Here is a 15780-nt window from a genome sequence, read left to right on the forward strand (position 1 = left end):
GTCGACTGGCCTCAGGCCGCGATGAAGCTGGCGATGCCTTCTCCCGCCACCACGCCCGCAACACATACTGGCTGCACCTCGAGGTCGCCCCATGGATTCGGGGTTCGCCGGGGCAAAATCCGTAGCCTCCTTGGCCCTTCGGAACCTCGCCAGAGACGGCACTGTGATCATCGAAGCCGGAAGGCGCCACGAATACGGATTCTCATGACCAGAAAAGTGGAAAGTGAAAGGCGACAAACTTGAGCAGGGGCCTCGGTCGTTCGTGACGAGTGTTCAGAACAAGCTCTGCTCGCCTTGTTCCTTGATTCTCCAACCGAGCCGGGCCGAGCCGGAGAAGGGTCTTTCTCGCTTCCCCTTCCGTCGGCCGCACGTACGACGGAGCAGCACGAGTTGGGTTCGGCGGAACAAGACGGCAGGCAGCAAGGTGGACGATCCACGAGGCATCATGGTGAATTCCGACGCTCAAGGCGTACGGAACTCGCAAACACCGACCGAGGTAGGAGCCCCCTCGTCGGCGGAGAGGGGAGAGTCGCCAGTGGCTGTCGAACCGAGTCGACGGTGGCACGTGTGACGGTTGGTGTTTCGCATGGCCACGCACAAAGGTGTTTGCAGTGGTGTTTGGTAAACGAAAGCCAGATCGACCCTTTTCCCGCATTCCGAAACCGCGGGGTTCGCCCTCGTCCTGATCGTCGGCTACCATCGTCGGCGGCTGTGCATTTCCTCGGCCAACAAAGCTCCCTTCAAACCCGTCGTCTGTGGCTGCGTCGAGGGGCTGCGCCATGCTCCGGACCGGCACGATGAAGAAACGGATGGTCGACGTTTTGCTGCTGGCCGGCACGGCATCGTCGACGACTTTGACACTGTCCAGCTTCGAGGCGCTGTCCTCGCTCTCCCTGCCGCTCGGCTGCATCGCGGCCTACAACACGCCGATTCTGGGATGCAGCCTCGGCGAAATAAGGACCAAGGTGTGCTCTCGGGAGTGCCGCGAGAGCTTGAAGAGTGTCGAGATCAAGATACAAGCATCATGCACCCTGGTGAGCGTCGGCCTGGACACCCTATTCCGCCAAGGGCAGAATGGCAGCCTCGTCGACGCCCTCTGCCGAGGGAACGTCGACGGCAAATCGACGACGACGACTCGCACGCAACCGCCGTCGAGCAATCGAAAGAGCTTTACGAGAATCCCGCCAGACCCTGCGACGACGACGCCGCCGTCGACTCGGACGAGGGAATCCATCTCGGCAAACCCGGATCCCACGTCGACAGCATCCACGTCGACGGCATCCACGTCGTCGACGCCGGTGACGATGCCAACTCCGACAGTCACGGGCGGCGGCATTGCCTCGACGACGACGAGCCCTCCCACGCCAGGGCCGCCGTCGTCAAAGGCCCCCGCATCCACATCCAAACGGCCACCGCGGCAGACTCTCTTGCCGGGGAGCGGGGGCGGGAGCCCATTTGACTTTGTCGCGGCGCACGCCTTGGGGCGACGAATCCCTTCATCGGCCGTCGTCGTCGCCGTGGGATGCATGGCCCTCATCGTCGCTCGGTAGCTGGTTGCTCCCGATGTCCTGCACCTTCGAGACCACCACTCGGGGCCGTGCTGGTCATGCTACGACGAGACGGAGGTGTGACGGCAGTTTGCTGCGCAACATGACATGGCTGGATGCCAACCAGGGCTCGTCGCCGATGATTTCTTTCGGAAGCCGGACGGCATCTCCGTTTTTTTGTATTCGTTGTCGCCAGCAGTTGGCACCACTGAATCTGAGGGGAGAGGAGTGTGATGCGAAGACGTCGGGAGAGTAGCGGACTGCATCTCAGTTGGCCGACGACGGGGATGGCGGCCGTGCCATCAGAACTGCTCTCGATACGGCGAGAGCATCTACATTCTACACCGATCCGTCGTGGGACTCTCACCAAAGTCTGTCTCAATCGCATACATGTACATGGCTCACACGCCCGCGCGAGGCCATGGAATCCCATCAAGGATGCATGCTTTGGACGCAGGCATATCCGATGTACGATGTCGATGATTGCCCTGGTAGCCTTGCTGGCACTTGCGGTGCCGTGCACTTCCGGTGCGCTGTCCGATGCGCGAGCCTCTGCCCCCACGCCGAATCCCGCTCTGTGGCAAGGTGCTGTGTCTATTTCGGTCTGCAGCCGGCTCGTGCCATTACTTGCGTACACACAGCGGGCTGTTGGGGGGGCACGGGCGTGTGTTTCCGTCGTCGGAGTCGACTGGTCAAGCTCACGTGTGCATCGCACCTACATTGCAGAGACGTACAAGTGCACACAAATGCGAGTGCACACAAATGCACTTGCACAGTAATTACGGCAAGCATCAGACACGGACGTGCATGCGTACATGTACATGTCAGCATACTCGGAGCGGGCGCTCATGGGATGAGCTGAAGAGAAGAATGCATGGCGGGTAGCGAGCCCGAGAGGACGAAGCCAGCCTCGCAGCCTCCGAGTCCTCGGGTCACTTGACGCATCGCATGCAGTCAAGGGCAGGCAACAATACGAGGCGGCGCCGATGAGAACGCAGCCCCGTACTCGTTGTATTATTATGAGACAGCGTCTGGGCATCGGCACTGATAACATGGGGTGCATGGACAGAACGACTACAACTACATGTACACGAACGTGGCACTCCGGACGTCCACAGTCATTACTCTGTGCAACTACAAGAACATGGGAGAACGGCCATGGTCGCTTCCACACTCCAGGCTGGACAAAGGGCAGGCCATGGCTGCTCGCGGAGGCGACAGGGAGCGGCCGGCCAGGAAAAGGGCGAGCGGCCCCTGTGGGCTCCCTGGAAGGGATGGATCGGTCGCCACCAGGCATCCCCTACGAACACGACGACGACGACTAGCACGGCATCCAAGATGGAGCACCAACACGCCTGCATGCACGTTTCTTCATTGCAAAGATGCCTACGGCTGATTGCTCGGCGACCGACGGACAGTGTGCCACGCAGGCCGGGGCCCTGAAGCGGGCAAGTCTCCTAGCCCCAACAGACCCTGCCCCCAACAGCCTGGCCGGCGGGCGGACTGCTGCCACGCGACAACGCGCTGCCAGCTTGGCTAGCGCCTCGCAGCCACCACCTGCTCGCTGTCCCTCGCGGCCGGCTCGCTGGCGGTGGACAGAGGGCGGGTGCCAGCCGAGCGGCATCGGCCCCTAGCGACGGCTAGTCCCCGTGCGAGCAGGGGAACTGTCAATAGTCTCTTCGTCTCCTCCACCACCCACCCGCAACCCTGCCTATCCTCGCTCGCTCTCGTCGTCACGCTCGCCCGTTGCACCTTTCGCAAGCATCCTCCTCGGTCAAGGCAAGGGGGATGCTGAGAGCGGTAGGGGCAAGAAAGCCCCTCATACCCTGGGTCACGAGCTGGAGCACCAAACACGGGACCGAGAGGCCCAACCAAGTACACGCAGATGGCCGAGTACGACCAAGTACATACTTGCAGTCAGTCAGTACTAGGTAAGTAAGTGCGTAAATACCTAGTGGACAACAGTGACGATTCAATCTTGGTGGCACCACTGCAACTGAATCGACACTTTTGCCACCCCGCTATACTTTGTACCGCCCACCAGAAATACTTACACTTATAGTGTCGTACATGTGCTGCAGTACACTCCGTACAGCGCCTACAGGTACAGCACGCAAAGGCCGCTGTCGCACATGGACATGTCGCACATGGCCATGCACCGGTTTATTAATACCATGCATGTGGCACCCGGACTCATCCGCTTACACGCATGTTTACTTACATGTAAGCACGTCTGTCAGTATGCCGTTTATAGCTGCGACATGTCCGGACGAAAGTACGGAGTACGGGTGCAGCGTACCCCCATCAATTGTGCTGCACGACGTTCCGCTCCGTGGGTGCGCGAGATAGCGCGCTGATGCTTCCGACCTGAGCACCCGTGGGCCCCGTTCGATGAGCTGCCGGTCCTTGGCAGGCTAGCCTGCATGTATCAGTGGTTGATTCTTTCACCACGGACCCGGACTATGATTTTCGCTAGTGCTCCGCCTCGCGACAAAGTCGCCGCATCGGCTGCACGTCCACACGAGTAAACGTGGCCGAGTCGGGCTAAAAAAAAGTCAAGTTTCAACTCTGTTTCCTGACTCGCGTTCCAGCCCATCGTCGCCCGCCGTACGAGGTGCCGCTCCGTTGCTGCATCTGATTTTCATATCCTGCCCAAGTTTGTCGCTTGTTGTCGACATCGCCACGGTCACAACCTCCGTCATCGCCATCGCCATCGCCGTCAGCATCAGCATCAGCATCAGCAACACCAACAGCATCGCCGACAGCATCGCCGACAGCATCGTCGACAGCATCAGCATTGCCCTCGCCCTCGCCCTCTTCACCACCGGCGCCCTCGCCGTCGACATCGACATCGTCGTCGCCCCCCGACCCTCGGCCTGTCTGCATGTCTCCCAACCTGGTCGCCTCGCCATCCATCGACCGCCGCGGCGGCGCCCGGAGGACCCTTGGGCCTCGTTCCTGCAACCTCCGTCCCCGCTCGAGGCCGCTGTCGACCTCCGACGCCGGCCGGTAGGAACCTGCCGAGGCCTGCCTGCTTCCGCCCGCCTCCTCCGCGCTCGCCCCCGTCTTCCGTCTCGACCTCGGTTGACGACGCCGTCGTGCGTCGGACGGAAGAGATGGCTTGGTCCCACCTCGACATCACCAAGCCGCACTTGGTCTACATCATCCTCGGCGGCTTCACCTCCCTCTTCATGCTCTGCTCCTCCTTCATCAAGGAGCGCATGTACATCGGCGAGGCCACCGTCGCCACCCTCTGCGGCGTCATCTTCGGTCCCCACGCGGCCAACCTCATCAACCCCAACGAGTGGGGCAACACCGACATCGTGACCATCGAGTTCTCCCGCATCGTCCTCGTCGTCCAGTGCTTCGCCGTCGGCGTCGAGCTGCCCAAGTTCTACATGGAGAGGCACTGGCGCTCCGTCGTCCTCCTCCTCGTCCCCGTCATGATCGCCGGCTGGCTCCTCACGAGCCTCTTCATCTGGTGGATGCTGCCGACCCTGGGCTGGCTCGAGGCCCTCGTCATCGCCGCCTGCGTCACCGCCACCGATCCCGTCCTCGCCTCCTCCGTCGTCGGCAAGGGCAAGTTCGCCAAGCGCGTGCCCAAGCACCTGCGGGACCTCCTCTCGGCCGAGTCGGGCTGCAACGACGGCATGGCCTTTCCCTTCATCTACCTCTCCCTCTACCTCATCCAGTACCAGCAGGACGCCCGCGAGGTCACCTTCCACTTCGTCGTCTACGTCATCCTCTACGAGTGCATCTTCGGCGCCATCTTCGGCTTCGCCATCGGCTACATCGCCCGCCACGGCATCAAGTTCTCCGAGAAGCACGACCTCATCGACCGCGAGAGCCTCCTCGTCTTCTACTTCGTCGTCGCCCTCTTCTGCGCCGGCTCCGGCAGCATCCTCGGCGTCGACGACCTGCTCGTCGGCTTCGCCGCCGGCGTCGGCTTCTCCAACGACGGCTGGTTCGGCGAGAAGACGGAGGAGTCGCACGTCTCCAACGTCATCGACCTGCTCCTCAACTTGACCTACTTCGTCTACTTCGGCACCATCATCCCCTGGGAGCAGTACAACAACGGCGTCTTCGGCATGCAGGCCTGGCGTCTCGTCGTCATCGCCGTCTTCGTCCTCCTCTTCCGCCGCATACCCATCATGCTGGCCCTCAAGCCCTTCATACCCGACATCAAGAACTGGAGGGAGGCCCTCTTCGCCGGCCATTTCGGTCCCATCGGCGTCGGCGCCATCTTCGTTTCCCTCCTCGCCCGCGCCGAGCTGGAGCACTCGGAGCCCGTGCCGCTCGCCGAGCTGCCGCCGCCCGGCGTCAAGCACTACCAGCTCATCTACCTCGTCTGGCCCGTCGTCACCTTCCTCGTCATCTCCTCCATCCTCGTCCACGGCTCCTCCATCGCCGTCTTCACCCTCGGCAAGCGCATCAACACGCTGACGCTGACCATGTCCTACACGGCCGCGCCCGAGGACGGACCGACGTGGATGAACCGGCTGCCGCGCATCTCCTCCCAGTCCCGGTCACAGGCCAAGACCATGCCCGAGTCGTCCTTTGACGAGCGCAAGGAGCTGGAGTTCCCCATGAACACCCTCCCGCCCCCGAGCAACTTCCTGCGCCGCCAGAGGGAGGAGGATGGTGCCGGCCGAGCCGGCAGCCGGGCCTCGTCCTTGGCACCGAAGAAACGGAAGAGCAAGAAGTGGGATGACGGGCTAGGACCCGGCGGTCCGGTGAGCCAATCGGCCATTTTCCCCAACCGACCGTCGCCGCCGGTCGGACATTCGGAAAAGGAGGCCTCCTCGCCGTCGCATGAGAATACGGACTCGACGACGCTTCCCGGGGACGGCAGTCCCGAGGATGGGCATGCCGAGGCCCCGGCCGCTCTCGGCGAAGACAAGCCCCGGCTGCGGGAGGTGACGACGGCGGCGGCCCCGCACCGAGCCGTGCAGATCGAAGCCTTCGACGAAGGCGACCACATCATCTTCGAGAACGAGGATGGGGATGTTCTGGACGCGCAGTCGAATGCCGGCGATGAACCGGGAAGGTACCTACCTATCACGGAGGGGCAACCGATGGATTCCGGGAGCGAGCCCTTCACCTGGTCGTTTGACGGCCTTCGCCGTAAGGTGACCGACATGTACACCTTGGAGCGTGAGAAACGAAAGGGCAAGGGTAAGGTGGAGCGAAGGCAGCCGGCTCGGGCCTACCAGTTTGGCAACATGGTATGTCGACCCCCCGCGGCGCGACCTTGGACCATGGTGGAGTGACCCTGCTGACGGCTGCCAGATCATTGTCGAGGACGAGGATGGTGAGGTGGTCAAGACGTACGAGCTCCCGTCGCAGAAGAGCGAACACCAGGAGGGCAACGACCTGATTGGGGCGAGCTTGAAATACCTCGGCCTCGGCACCAAGCCTCAGCCGGCCGACCGCAACCCGGCCTCGACGGCGGAGGAGGGCCAGTCGGGCGGTGTTCCTCCGAGCAAGCAGCCTTTCCGAGCCGGCTGGACGTCATTCGGCAGAAGCGGGGCCGACAATTCTGCCGAGAGGATGAGGATCGCAGAGCAGCAAGAGGAGGACGACAGAAAGATTCGCTTCACCATCGGCGGCGTCGGCCAGCGCATGACCAAAGCCGACTTCATCAGGGAAGTCCAAAAACTGGACGCCAAGACGCGCAAGGAAGTGGTGGACCAATCGACGGCCTCGAGCGACGTGAAGAAGCTGGCCAGCCAGAGTCGCACGCCCATTCCGGCGAGGCCCGAACAAGGCAGCGGCAGCGATGGCAGTAACGGGGAGAGCAGCAGCAACGGCGAGAGCAGCGGCAGCGGTCGCCACCGCAGAAGCTCCCTGCAACCACCGCCAGCGGCTTCCTCGTCCAAGGCTGCAGCGGCAAGGCAGGGTCGCTCGGCGGGCGAATTGAGGGAGACGGCAGTGGAGCGCAGGCGCCGACTCGCCGCCCTCGCCAGCCGGGAAGACAAGGATGAGGAGACGGGAGAGACACCGGCGGAGCGACGGAGGAGGCAGGCGGCCTTGGGAATGGCCTCGACGGGAGCCGCCGACAGCGACAGCGAAGACGAGGGCACCGAGCGCGTGCCGCCGGCCAAGAGAGGCATCAGGTTCGCCGAGCCGCAACGCGGAGGGAAGTAAACCAGTCAACGGCAACGATGTGCAATAGTCACGAGGCAGGCTGTACAAGGTGCGAGGTACGAGGCATGAGGCACGGCCGGGGTCAACATAGACGAGCATTGTGGGGTGCAAACCCCTTTTGTGCATAGCAAGAGTCCAGTCGAGTAGTACATTGATGCATTCAAGTACTTGTATGATCAGAAGAAAACGCGTCGCTTGGGAGCCTTGCGCCACCTCGTCGACACCCGTCATCCCGGTGCGGCCTGCCCGTCCCCGACCTTATCGGGGCTCCTGAGGTGTCCTACATCTCCAAATCAAACGGTGTTTGTGAAAGGTTTGCTCGATGACGAGAAGCTCACTTTGCTTCTTCAACGTTGCCAAAAGGCTTCGTTCGCCGGAGGCTCGAGTTGCACTGCTGGCAGGGGTAGACATTGTAGATGCTGACATGCTCTCGTACAGGACTGCTTTCTTTTTCCGGCCCTCGCCCCCTGTTGATGTTGACAGCCTGTTCTCGATGTCTTCAGCCCGCCAAGCAGCAGGAGAAAAAAAAATGTCCCGATTACAGCGCCAAGAAATTTTAACTCGAGAGCACTTCGCACCTGGCTGTCGACTACAGTATTACAAGCGCGTCGAATCGCCGGCGTCCAGCTCAACCGCTCCCGTCGCTTCGAATCGGCAGGGATCGCCACGGCAGAGGGTACCTCTCGATTCTGCTCGGTTCCGATTCCGCGAACCTTACTGAACCCTCGGTAGACATGCGATGGAGGGCGGCACAGCGCAAGACTCGCCGCTGAGCATCACGTCCAGCCTGCTCGGGATCCTGACTTTCGTCGTCGCCATAGCCGCGGCAATCTACGCCAGGCTGACGTACCTGCGAAACAGCGACGACGAGTACTTTCGCATCAAGACCTCGTTGTCGTGGTACAAGACCGAGTCGCAATGGCTCGCCGATCTCCTCGCGGCGCTCAACGCACGGAATGACGACGGCGAGGTGGCGATGCGCAGCCGCAGGGCCGAGCACCAGATGTATTCGTTCGTCATGGACGACTTGTTGAACCTCGAGCAGCGTCTGCTGGACCTCGTGGCCGAGGTGGAAGCCAAGGCGGCCATGAGAAAGCACGAAAAGGACAGCTTCACGCTGGTGCATCGGAGTTGGCAGGGGAGACCGTCGGTGGCCATGGGTTGGCTTTCGGTGCGGACCAAGGCGCTCGAGCTTGTTCGGCAGCGCGAGGCTCTCACAGCAAGGGTGCTGTTTCTCCAAATGAGCATAATTTCCTCGCGGCTCGACGATCTCGAGTGGAAGAGCAAGTGGGCGGAATCGATGGCGGAGGGGTGGAAGATGAATGGGATCGACGGCCGAGGGGGAGGCGGAAGTCCGGGTGGCGGGAGCCAGGTGGACAGCGGCCGTGCGTCTGCGTCTTTGCTCAACGGATTCGCAGGCCATGATGCGTGATGGCCAAGGCAGAGGGTTGAATTCCAGCAAGCAAGCTTGACAAGGGCACAGATGAGCAGCTGACAATGCTACTTGATGCCGTATCCGCGCTGCCACAGAAACACGACAGCAAAGGCGAGGCTGAGGACGGCAGGTAGCAGATCGAGCTCCATGACAGCCCAGAGCCAGAGACAGGCAACCGGGGGGGCCTGCTTCATGGTGGCGAGGTAGCCGTAGCTGTTGGAGATGTGGATGAGGTAGCAGCCAGAAATGACGCTCAGGAAAAAGAAGATGGACTGGCGGGCCCGATGCTGAAACCGCGCGGGGAGACGAGGAACGAGGGTTGCGTTGGACTCGTGCGGGTGGAGGACATAGAATATGAAGAGGAAGCCTGAGAGGAAAAGATGAGCGTTTGGGACATTGCGTGGAGGCGTGCGTACCGGCCGCCGTCGGTCGGGTTACATACCTAGCCATGCCTTGGCTGCCCTGGTCCAGACCGATGGCCATATGACTTCGATGCCATACTGGTGCTGGACGAGAACGTCAAAGGTAAAATGCAGCATGGTGAGAGAGACGGTCCAGAGGGCCGCCTCCATGAATCTCTCCGCTCCAGGGGACAGTGTGGCGGCATCGGCATCTTTGGGCTTGCCTTTGTCGTCGTCGTCGTCGCCATCGTCGTCATTCTCCGTGCCTTGTCGAAATTCTTCACCTCGTTGCTTCCGCAGCTCGGCCTGGCGACGGTCGGCCTGTTGGAACAGGTTTTGCTCCTGCGCAAAGTCGAGCAGAGTCTTCTCGGTTGGAGCGCCACGTACAGGCTGCCGAAGCTTGATGCTTCCTGCGGCCGTCTGCTCCTTGCGATGCTTGGCCATCCTGGGTTCGTTTGCACAGCAGGATGGTATCCCTTCTCGCGGGAGGTTGGATGTGGAAGTGAGCTGCTGACAGCCCAATGGGTGTGATTTTGAAGTGTTTGAAGCGGCACACCCAAGTAGAAGCATGTACCAGACAAGTACGGAGTACGTACTGTACAGTAATTAATATTACCTAAGTATATACGGAAGAGGTACCTGTAGGATCAGGGCACGCGGGCAGCAACTTGGTGATGAAAAGGGGTGGAGGACAGGTGTAGTAGGAGGACAGAGTTTCGGGCCTGGGTATTAGTTAGTTGCCACCATGCTGTGTTAAGCAAGTACATGTAGCTTAGCAGCACTACCGTGCCGTAGTGGAGTACCCGTAGCACGTTCTAGCGCAAGCACAGTGGAAGTGGAGGCGGTGATTAGCAGTGCTGTGCTGTACTTGACCTGTAGGAACGGTACGGACGGCGGATGTACAGTACAAGTACTAAACTACTTTGTATTGAAGACGAGAACCTTTGAGGTACGCGCAAGGACAAACTTGTAGAGAATCACGATAGCATGCACGAGTATTATTTACTGTACGGAGTACACTTACCTTAGTACCTAGTAGTAAGTAAGCACAGACACAGGTATGCCGTACGCAATACAAATATGCCGTACGCAATACAACTACGCCGTACGTGATACAACTACGCCGTACGTGATACAACTACGCCGTACGTGATACAACTACGCCGTACGTGATACAACTACGCCGTACGTGATACAACTATGTACTTACTTGTACATTCGTGCAAGTACTCCGTACATGATACCACAGATACAGGGGCTTGTAGCTGGTGCATGGTGGGAAATGACATCAGGTTCCTTCCACCCACTAGTACAAGCACCGCTATCCTCCATGGTCCTATCAGGGGTCCGTCCCTAATGTGCTGGTCCATGAATTTATGTTTCTTCCCTCCAAACGACGACGGTTGTTCCCGAACCCTCACCAACCTATCCTCCTCCTCCGCGGCGAGGCCGGCCTTTTGGAATCCTCCATTCCCTCTCTCGAGCGTGCCGCTGGAGCAACCGGGAACACCAGGGCGCCATCGCGCAAGACCAGCTGGCGCTTCCACGATGGGTCCCATGCTCGGCCTCGTCGCCGCCTTGGCCGTCGTCGTCCTGGCCGCCTTTCTCAACAAGTACGCCACCGGCCTCGCCTCGGGGCGCTTCCCGATGCTGCGAAACAAGCGGATCTGCCTGCTCATCGCCCACCCGGACGACGAGGCCATGTTCTTCGCCCCGACGGTGCTGGCCCTGACGCGGCCCGAAACCGGCAACCACGTCAAGATTCTCTGCCTGAGCACCGGTATGGGCGCCCGACCTTGCAAAGGAGCCGGCACGGACCTTTTGCTTTTCGTCTCCGTTTCTTGCTGAAACCAGCGTGGCAGGCAACGCCGACGGACTTGGCGAAACGAGGAAGAAGGAGCTCGTCAAGAGCGGCCTGCAGCTCGGCCTCCGAAACGAAGACGACGTCTTCATCGTCGACAATCCGTACGCCTCTCCTCGTCACCCTGCGGGAACCCCGTGAGCGAGGTGGAAGTTGAGAGAATTCGGAGCTTGCGCGCTTGGCTTTGCTCACACCCGCCGCCTCTCTAGGGCCGACTTCCCCGACTCGATGACGAAATCGTGGGACGAGTCAAAGATCTCGGACCTCCTCCGCAGCGCCTTCGCGCCGGCTCTTGCTCGCCAGCTCGCCGACGGCGCTCGACCAAGCGCCAACATCGACGTTCTCGTCACCTTTGACGGCCGCGGCGTCTCAAGCCACCCGAACCACATCTCGCTCTACCACGGCGCACGCGCCTTTGCCGCCGCCCTCGTCCGCGGCGACGCAGGCGGAGACGGCCCCGTGGACCTCTACACCCTCACGACGGTCCACCTTCTACGCAAGTACTCCTCCTTCCTCGATGTTTTCGCCACCATGGCCGTCCAGGTGACGCATGCGGACCGCGAGCCGGCCAAGAAAGGCAGGCTGGTCTTCATGAACCAGCTTGTCGGTGGAGCCGGCCTCGCCACGGCCTGCAAGGCCATGACGGATGCCCACAAGAGCCAGATGGTGTGGTTCAGGTACTTGTACATTGCCTTTAGCCGCTACATGATCATCAACGATCTGAAGCTCGAAACCGTCGAGGCGCCGGACCGCGAAGAGTGACGGGGAAGCAGAGGGCAAGGCAAATGCGGCATGGCCAACACCCATTCATGCACGACGGCCGGTCCAAGACAAGCGGGTCCGAGGCAGAGCGGCCCAATGACCCAACGACCCAACTACCCGCGTATGTATGCGAGCACGGAATACACCAGCACCGGCAGTGACGAAGGCCTGGTACGACGAGGCGAGCCCGATTTCACATGCACGCGCGATCATGCAATCATCGTGCTGACAGGCTTCTGGGATGGAACGTCTGGTTGTGCCCCGCTTCATCGACGAGACTGCCCAACGCGATGATGTTGGCGTTGTCTTCTCTACGACTTCCGCCGGTCTCGAAGTCAACCAGCGGGCATTTCTTGAGATTCCATGGACCACGCGCCGCATGATGTGCAGTTCGGGTCCTGGATATCACTGCATCTGAGAAAGTCATGACGAAACAAAACAAGAGGAGGGAGACGAGGGGGGGGGGGGGGTTAGGGGGGGAAAGAACATGTCATTGAAAACGCTCGAGGCTGACGTTGTCTCGTGAAATCCCGCCACCACCACCTCTTCTCACGCGTGACTGGGAAATGGCTTCAAAAGTACACGCTGCGCTTCTGCACCCGTTTCCGCTTATCCTCTTCCGACCGGTGGAAGAAGCTGCTGACGCCCGTTCCCGACGACCCCCCCTGCGAGCTGGCCAAGTGTGAACCCTGCGGGGGGGACTGCTTCCTCCGTCCGCCAGCGCCCGGGGCCGATGGCGGTCCTGCGCTGTTCGGCCGGACCGGCGGCGGTCTGTCCTGAGCCCCGTACCAAGGCCCGTTGTTCGTCGTGTAGTTGGTCGAATAGTGCCGACCTCCGCCGCCAGCCCTTGGTGGCAGCGCAGGCGACGGACCGCTCGGGGGCGGAGGCGGCGGCGGGACGCCGTATTCTCTACGGAGCCGCTCCGTTTCCCTTTCCACCTCGGCTTCTCTTCGCCGCCGCTCCTTTTCCTCCTTCTCGAGCATCTTTCTGATGCGCTTCTGCTCCTCCTCGTCCCGCCTCTCGCGCTCGCGCGCTTTTCGATTCTCCTCGGCAGACGTGGCCTCCACCCGTGGCGGTCGGGACGCCGAGGAGGCAGCCGGGGACATTGACGTGTCGACCATGGCGCCGGAGGCAAAGGCCATCTGTCCCGCCGGCATCGGGCGAGGATTCGAGCTCTTCCTCGGTCCGCTGACGTGCGTCGGTCCGGAGGCGGCGGCGGCCGTGTTGAACATGTTGTGCCGCGGGACCAGATAGAGGTCCCGGATGACTTCGGCGCCCAGGATGAAGGAGACCTCGAGCCCCTTCCGGTCCTCGACGTCGACGCGGGGCATGTTGGGCTCGTAGATGGTCACCTTGCTCTCGTTCCTGCCGATGCGAAACATGGCGACGGTGATGTCGGGTTCCTTGTTCTTCTGGCCGCCGACGCAGCGGCCGGACATGAAGCAGGTCAGGTCCTTGCTCAGCCTGCCGTCGCGCTTCCAGCGAAAGACGACCTTGGGCGTCAGGTCGGGTGCCTCGCTCTCGCCGCCATCTTGATCGATGCGGCTCGCGCTCGGAACCTTGAAGCTGCGCTCGGGCATCTCGAATTCCCACACGTCCGACTTTCCCCAGCTACCCTGCCGGTGCTTGATGACGATGGTCTGGTCCGGATTGTACAGGGACATGGTGAAGGAGTCTGGCGTCAAGGGAACGGGCGACGTCGTGCCGTTGGCGCGCACCTCTGCCGCCGAAAGGGTAGGCTGCGACCATTCGGGCTTGATGAGGACCTCGGCGTAGACGACGGAGGCGTAGTGGGCGTCGAGCAGTCCGACGGCATACTGGTTTCTCGACTCGACCGGAGAGGGTCTCTTGAGGAGATACTCGGCCGAGGGGTCGGATCCGTTGTGAGTGAAGTGGACGAGCGTCTGGAGTGGGCTGTCGGAGGAGGGCCGTACGCGGTAGGTCGGAAAGCTTTCGTCGAGCATCGTGTCGTCTCGCTCGGCAAGGCCTGCGGGTGGGGAGGACCACGAGGTCGCGGATGGAGCGAGCTGGAAGCTCGAGAAACTCTTGATGAGGGCTTGTTTCGGTTTCCTCGCAAGGGAAATGGAAATCACGGGCGGTCCGAATGTTGGCAAGGAGAATTGTTCGATTCAGGGGCAGGAGATCCAACGTCGGCTGCCAGCAGTGACCAAAGGGGGGGGGGGGGCGGGGAGGATCCCGCGCCGAGCCTGACGTTGCTTTGGGCACCGTCGAACGCCGTGTGGATTACGACGAGCTGGGAAGAAGCCGAATGGGTAGAACGTATGGATAGAAATCGAATCTTCGATGTTGGCAACAGTGATCCTCGACCCTGACTTTGGCTTGACCGAGGAAGTGCTCTGCTGCGGCTGCAGGTGCAAGTGCTGTAGTGTACGTCATGTGCTCTCACACTGCGCCACAGCTGTGCTCGAAAGGGGGGGTGGCCAAGGACGAGATACGGGTACGAGATGCTCCGCACAGGCTCCACCACATGGCAGTGGCACAGTTGTGCTTGTATTACTACAGTTATGAATTATTACTGTACTTACTTGGGGCACGGAGCAAGTACATGTACAGAACTCTCCGTATTAATTAGGTGCAAACCTACCTTGACACCCACAGCTATTACACCTGCTTGTGCGGAGTACTTGCTCACTGTACCTGGTTGTGCAGTATTCGAGCGAGCACCTTCACCTGGCACCTTCACCTGGCATCGCCACGCATCTACCCTCCCAAGACATGTACATACTTGCTTGCACAGGCAGTGCCAAGATGTACAAAGCAGTCACTGTTAGCACCCCTTCACCACCTGCATGAGCCGTTCGGAGTCAAAAAGGTTCGTGAAACTGGCTAGAAAAATAGCTATGCGAGGCTGTGCGGCCGGAAATTAATTCTTCCCCAGTGCTGACTAGTGCCGCCTTGCCGCTGCGCATACCGAACGTGCGTACCCAACGCTGATGGAGGAGGAGCCTAAATCCTCACCGCCCCGTTTCGGCAGAATGGACAAAGCAAACGGCTTGGGCAGACAGGTGGGCAGACAGGCGGATTCATAGCATGCCTGCGAAAGGGGGGGCCAAGATGACTTTGGCAGTGTGCGGTCAAGTAGGCGTGGCTGCCTGCTTGTGAGCATCTCTCTGCCTTGCTGCCCACCGTTGGCGTCGTCTCCCGGATACCGGTCAAGGCTATTTCACCTTTCTTGCATATGCATGCAGTATGAAGCGCGGCCTTGCTTGTGCACGTTTGCTCGCAGCGAGACTACTCACGTACTCTAGCCAGATGACCGATGATCATCAAACGTCTCCCGTGGCCCCAAGACCCCCATCATGGGGTATGGAATGGAACGCCTGAGCAAGCCTAACCTGGAGAGCCTCGCCTCCCCGCCTCGGTGCGAGTCGGCTGATGGATGCATTCCCCAAAACTGCAAATGCAAATGAACTCGGGTCCTCTAGGCTGCGAAAATACTCGTATACACTCGAGCAGGGCCGTTCGGTCGCAATCCCCGACTCTGGTAGGCCGTGGCAGGCAGAGCTTCAAGTCGTCCGCTGCCTCCGTCGCCGGTCCTCGCCATCAGCCTTCAGGTCGGTCGCTACCTATAATATATTCGCTCGCATGCATACATGCACAAGTATA

At 60.7% G+C, this 15780-nt stretch overlaps 5 protein-coding genes across 5 annotated transcripts; 2 read left to right on the forward strand and 3 right to left on the reverse strand.

Moving 5' to 3' along the window:
• Positions 1-202: 202 nt before the first annotated feature.
• On the reverse strand, positions 203-1537 carry DCS_03630 (uncharacterized protein; the record flags this gene model as incomplete). The annotated part of the gene is made up of 2 exons (XM_040800947.1): positions 203-916; positions 962-1537. The coding sequence occupies 2 exons, from the start codon at positions 1535-1537 to the stop codon at positions 203-205; spliced, it is 1290 nt and encodes a 429-aa protein (XP_040655980.1).
• Positions 1538-4009: 2472 nt separating this feature from the next.
• DCS_03631 (putative Na+/H+ antiporter CNH1) lies at positions 4010-9126 on the forward strand (the record flags this gene model as incomplete). Its single annotated transcript, XM_040800948.1, has 5 exons — positions 4010-4071; positions 4139-4501; positions 4561-6772; positions 6837-7663; positions 8427-9126. 5 exons carry the CDS (start codon positions 4010-4012, stop codon positions 9124-9126), a joined length of 4164 nt encoding a protein of 1387 aa, XP_040655981.1.
• A 68-nt stretch (positions 9127-9194) lies between these two features.
• Positions 9195-9974, reverse strand: DCS_03632 (deacetylase-like protein; the record flags this gene model as incomplete). Its single annotated transcript, XM_040800949.1, has 2 exons — positions 9195-9496; positions 9572-9974. The coding sequence occupies 2 exons, from the start codon at positions 9972-9974 to the stop codon at positions 9195-9197; spliced, it is 705 nt and encodes a 234-aa protein (XP_040655982.1).
• A 1104-nt stretch (positions 9975-11078) lies between these two features.
• Positions 11079-12153, forward strand: DCS_03633 (N-acetylglucosaminyl-phosphatidylinositol de-N-acetylase; the record flags this gene model as incomplete). Its single annotated transcript, XM_040800950.1, has 3 exons — positions 11079-11310; positions 11393-11528; positions 11601-12153. 3 exons carry the CDS (start codon positions 11079-11081, stop codon positions 12151-12153), a joined length of 921 nt encoding a protein of 306 aa, XP_040655983.1.
• A 572-nt stretch (positions 12154-12725) lies between these two features.
• On the reverse strand, positions 12726-14117 carry DCS_03634 (uncharacterized protein; the record flags this gene model as incomplete). The annotated part of the gene is made up of 1 exon (XM_040800951.1): positions 12726-14117. The coding sequence occupies one exon, from the start codon at positions 14115-14117 to the stop codon at positions 12726-12728; it is 1392 nt and encodes a 463-aa protein (XP_040655984.1).
• Positions 14118-15780: the final 1663 nt, after the last annotated feature.

This window comes from Drechmeria coniospora, chromosome 02 (assembly GCF_001625195.1).
Source record: "Drechmeria coniospora strain ARSEF 6962 chromosome 02, whole genome shotgun sequence".
Classification (NCBI taxonomy): domain Eukaryota; kingdom Fungi; phylum Ascomycota; class Sordariomycetes; order Hypocreales; family Ophiocordycipitaceae; genus Drechmeria; species Drechmeria coniospora.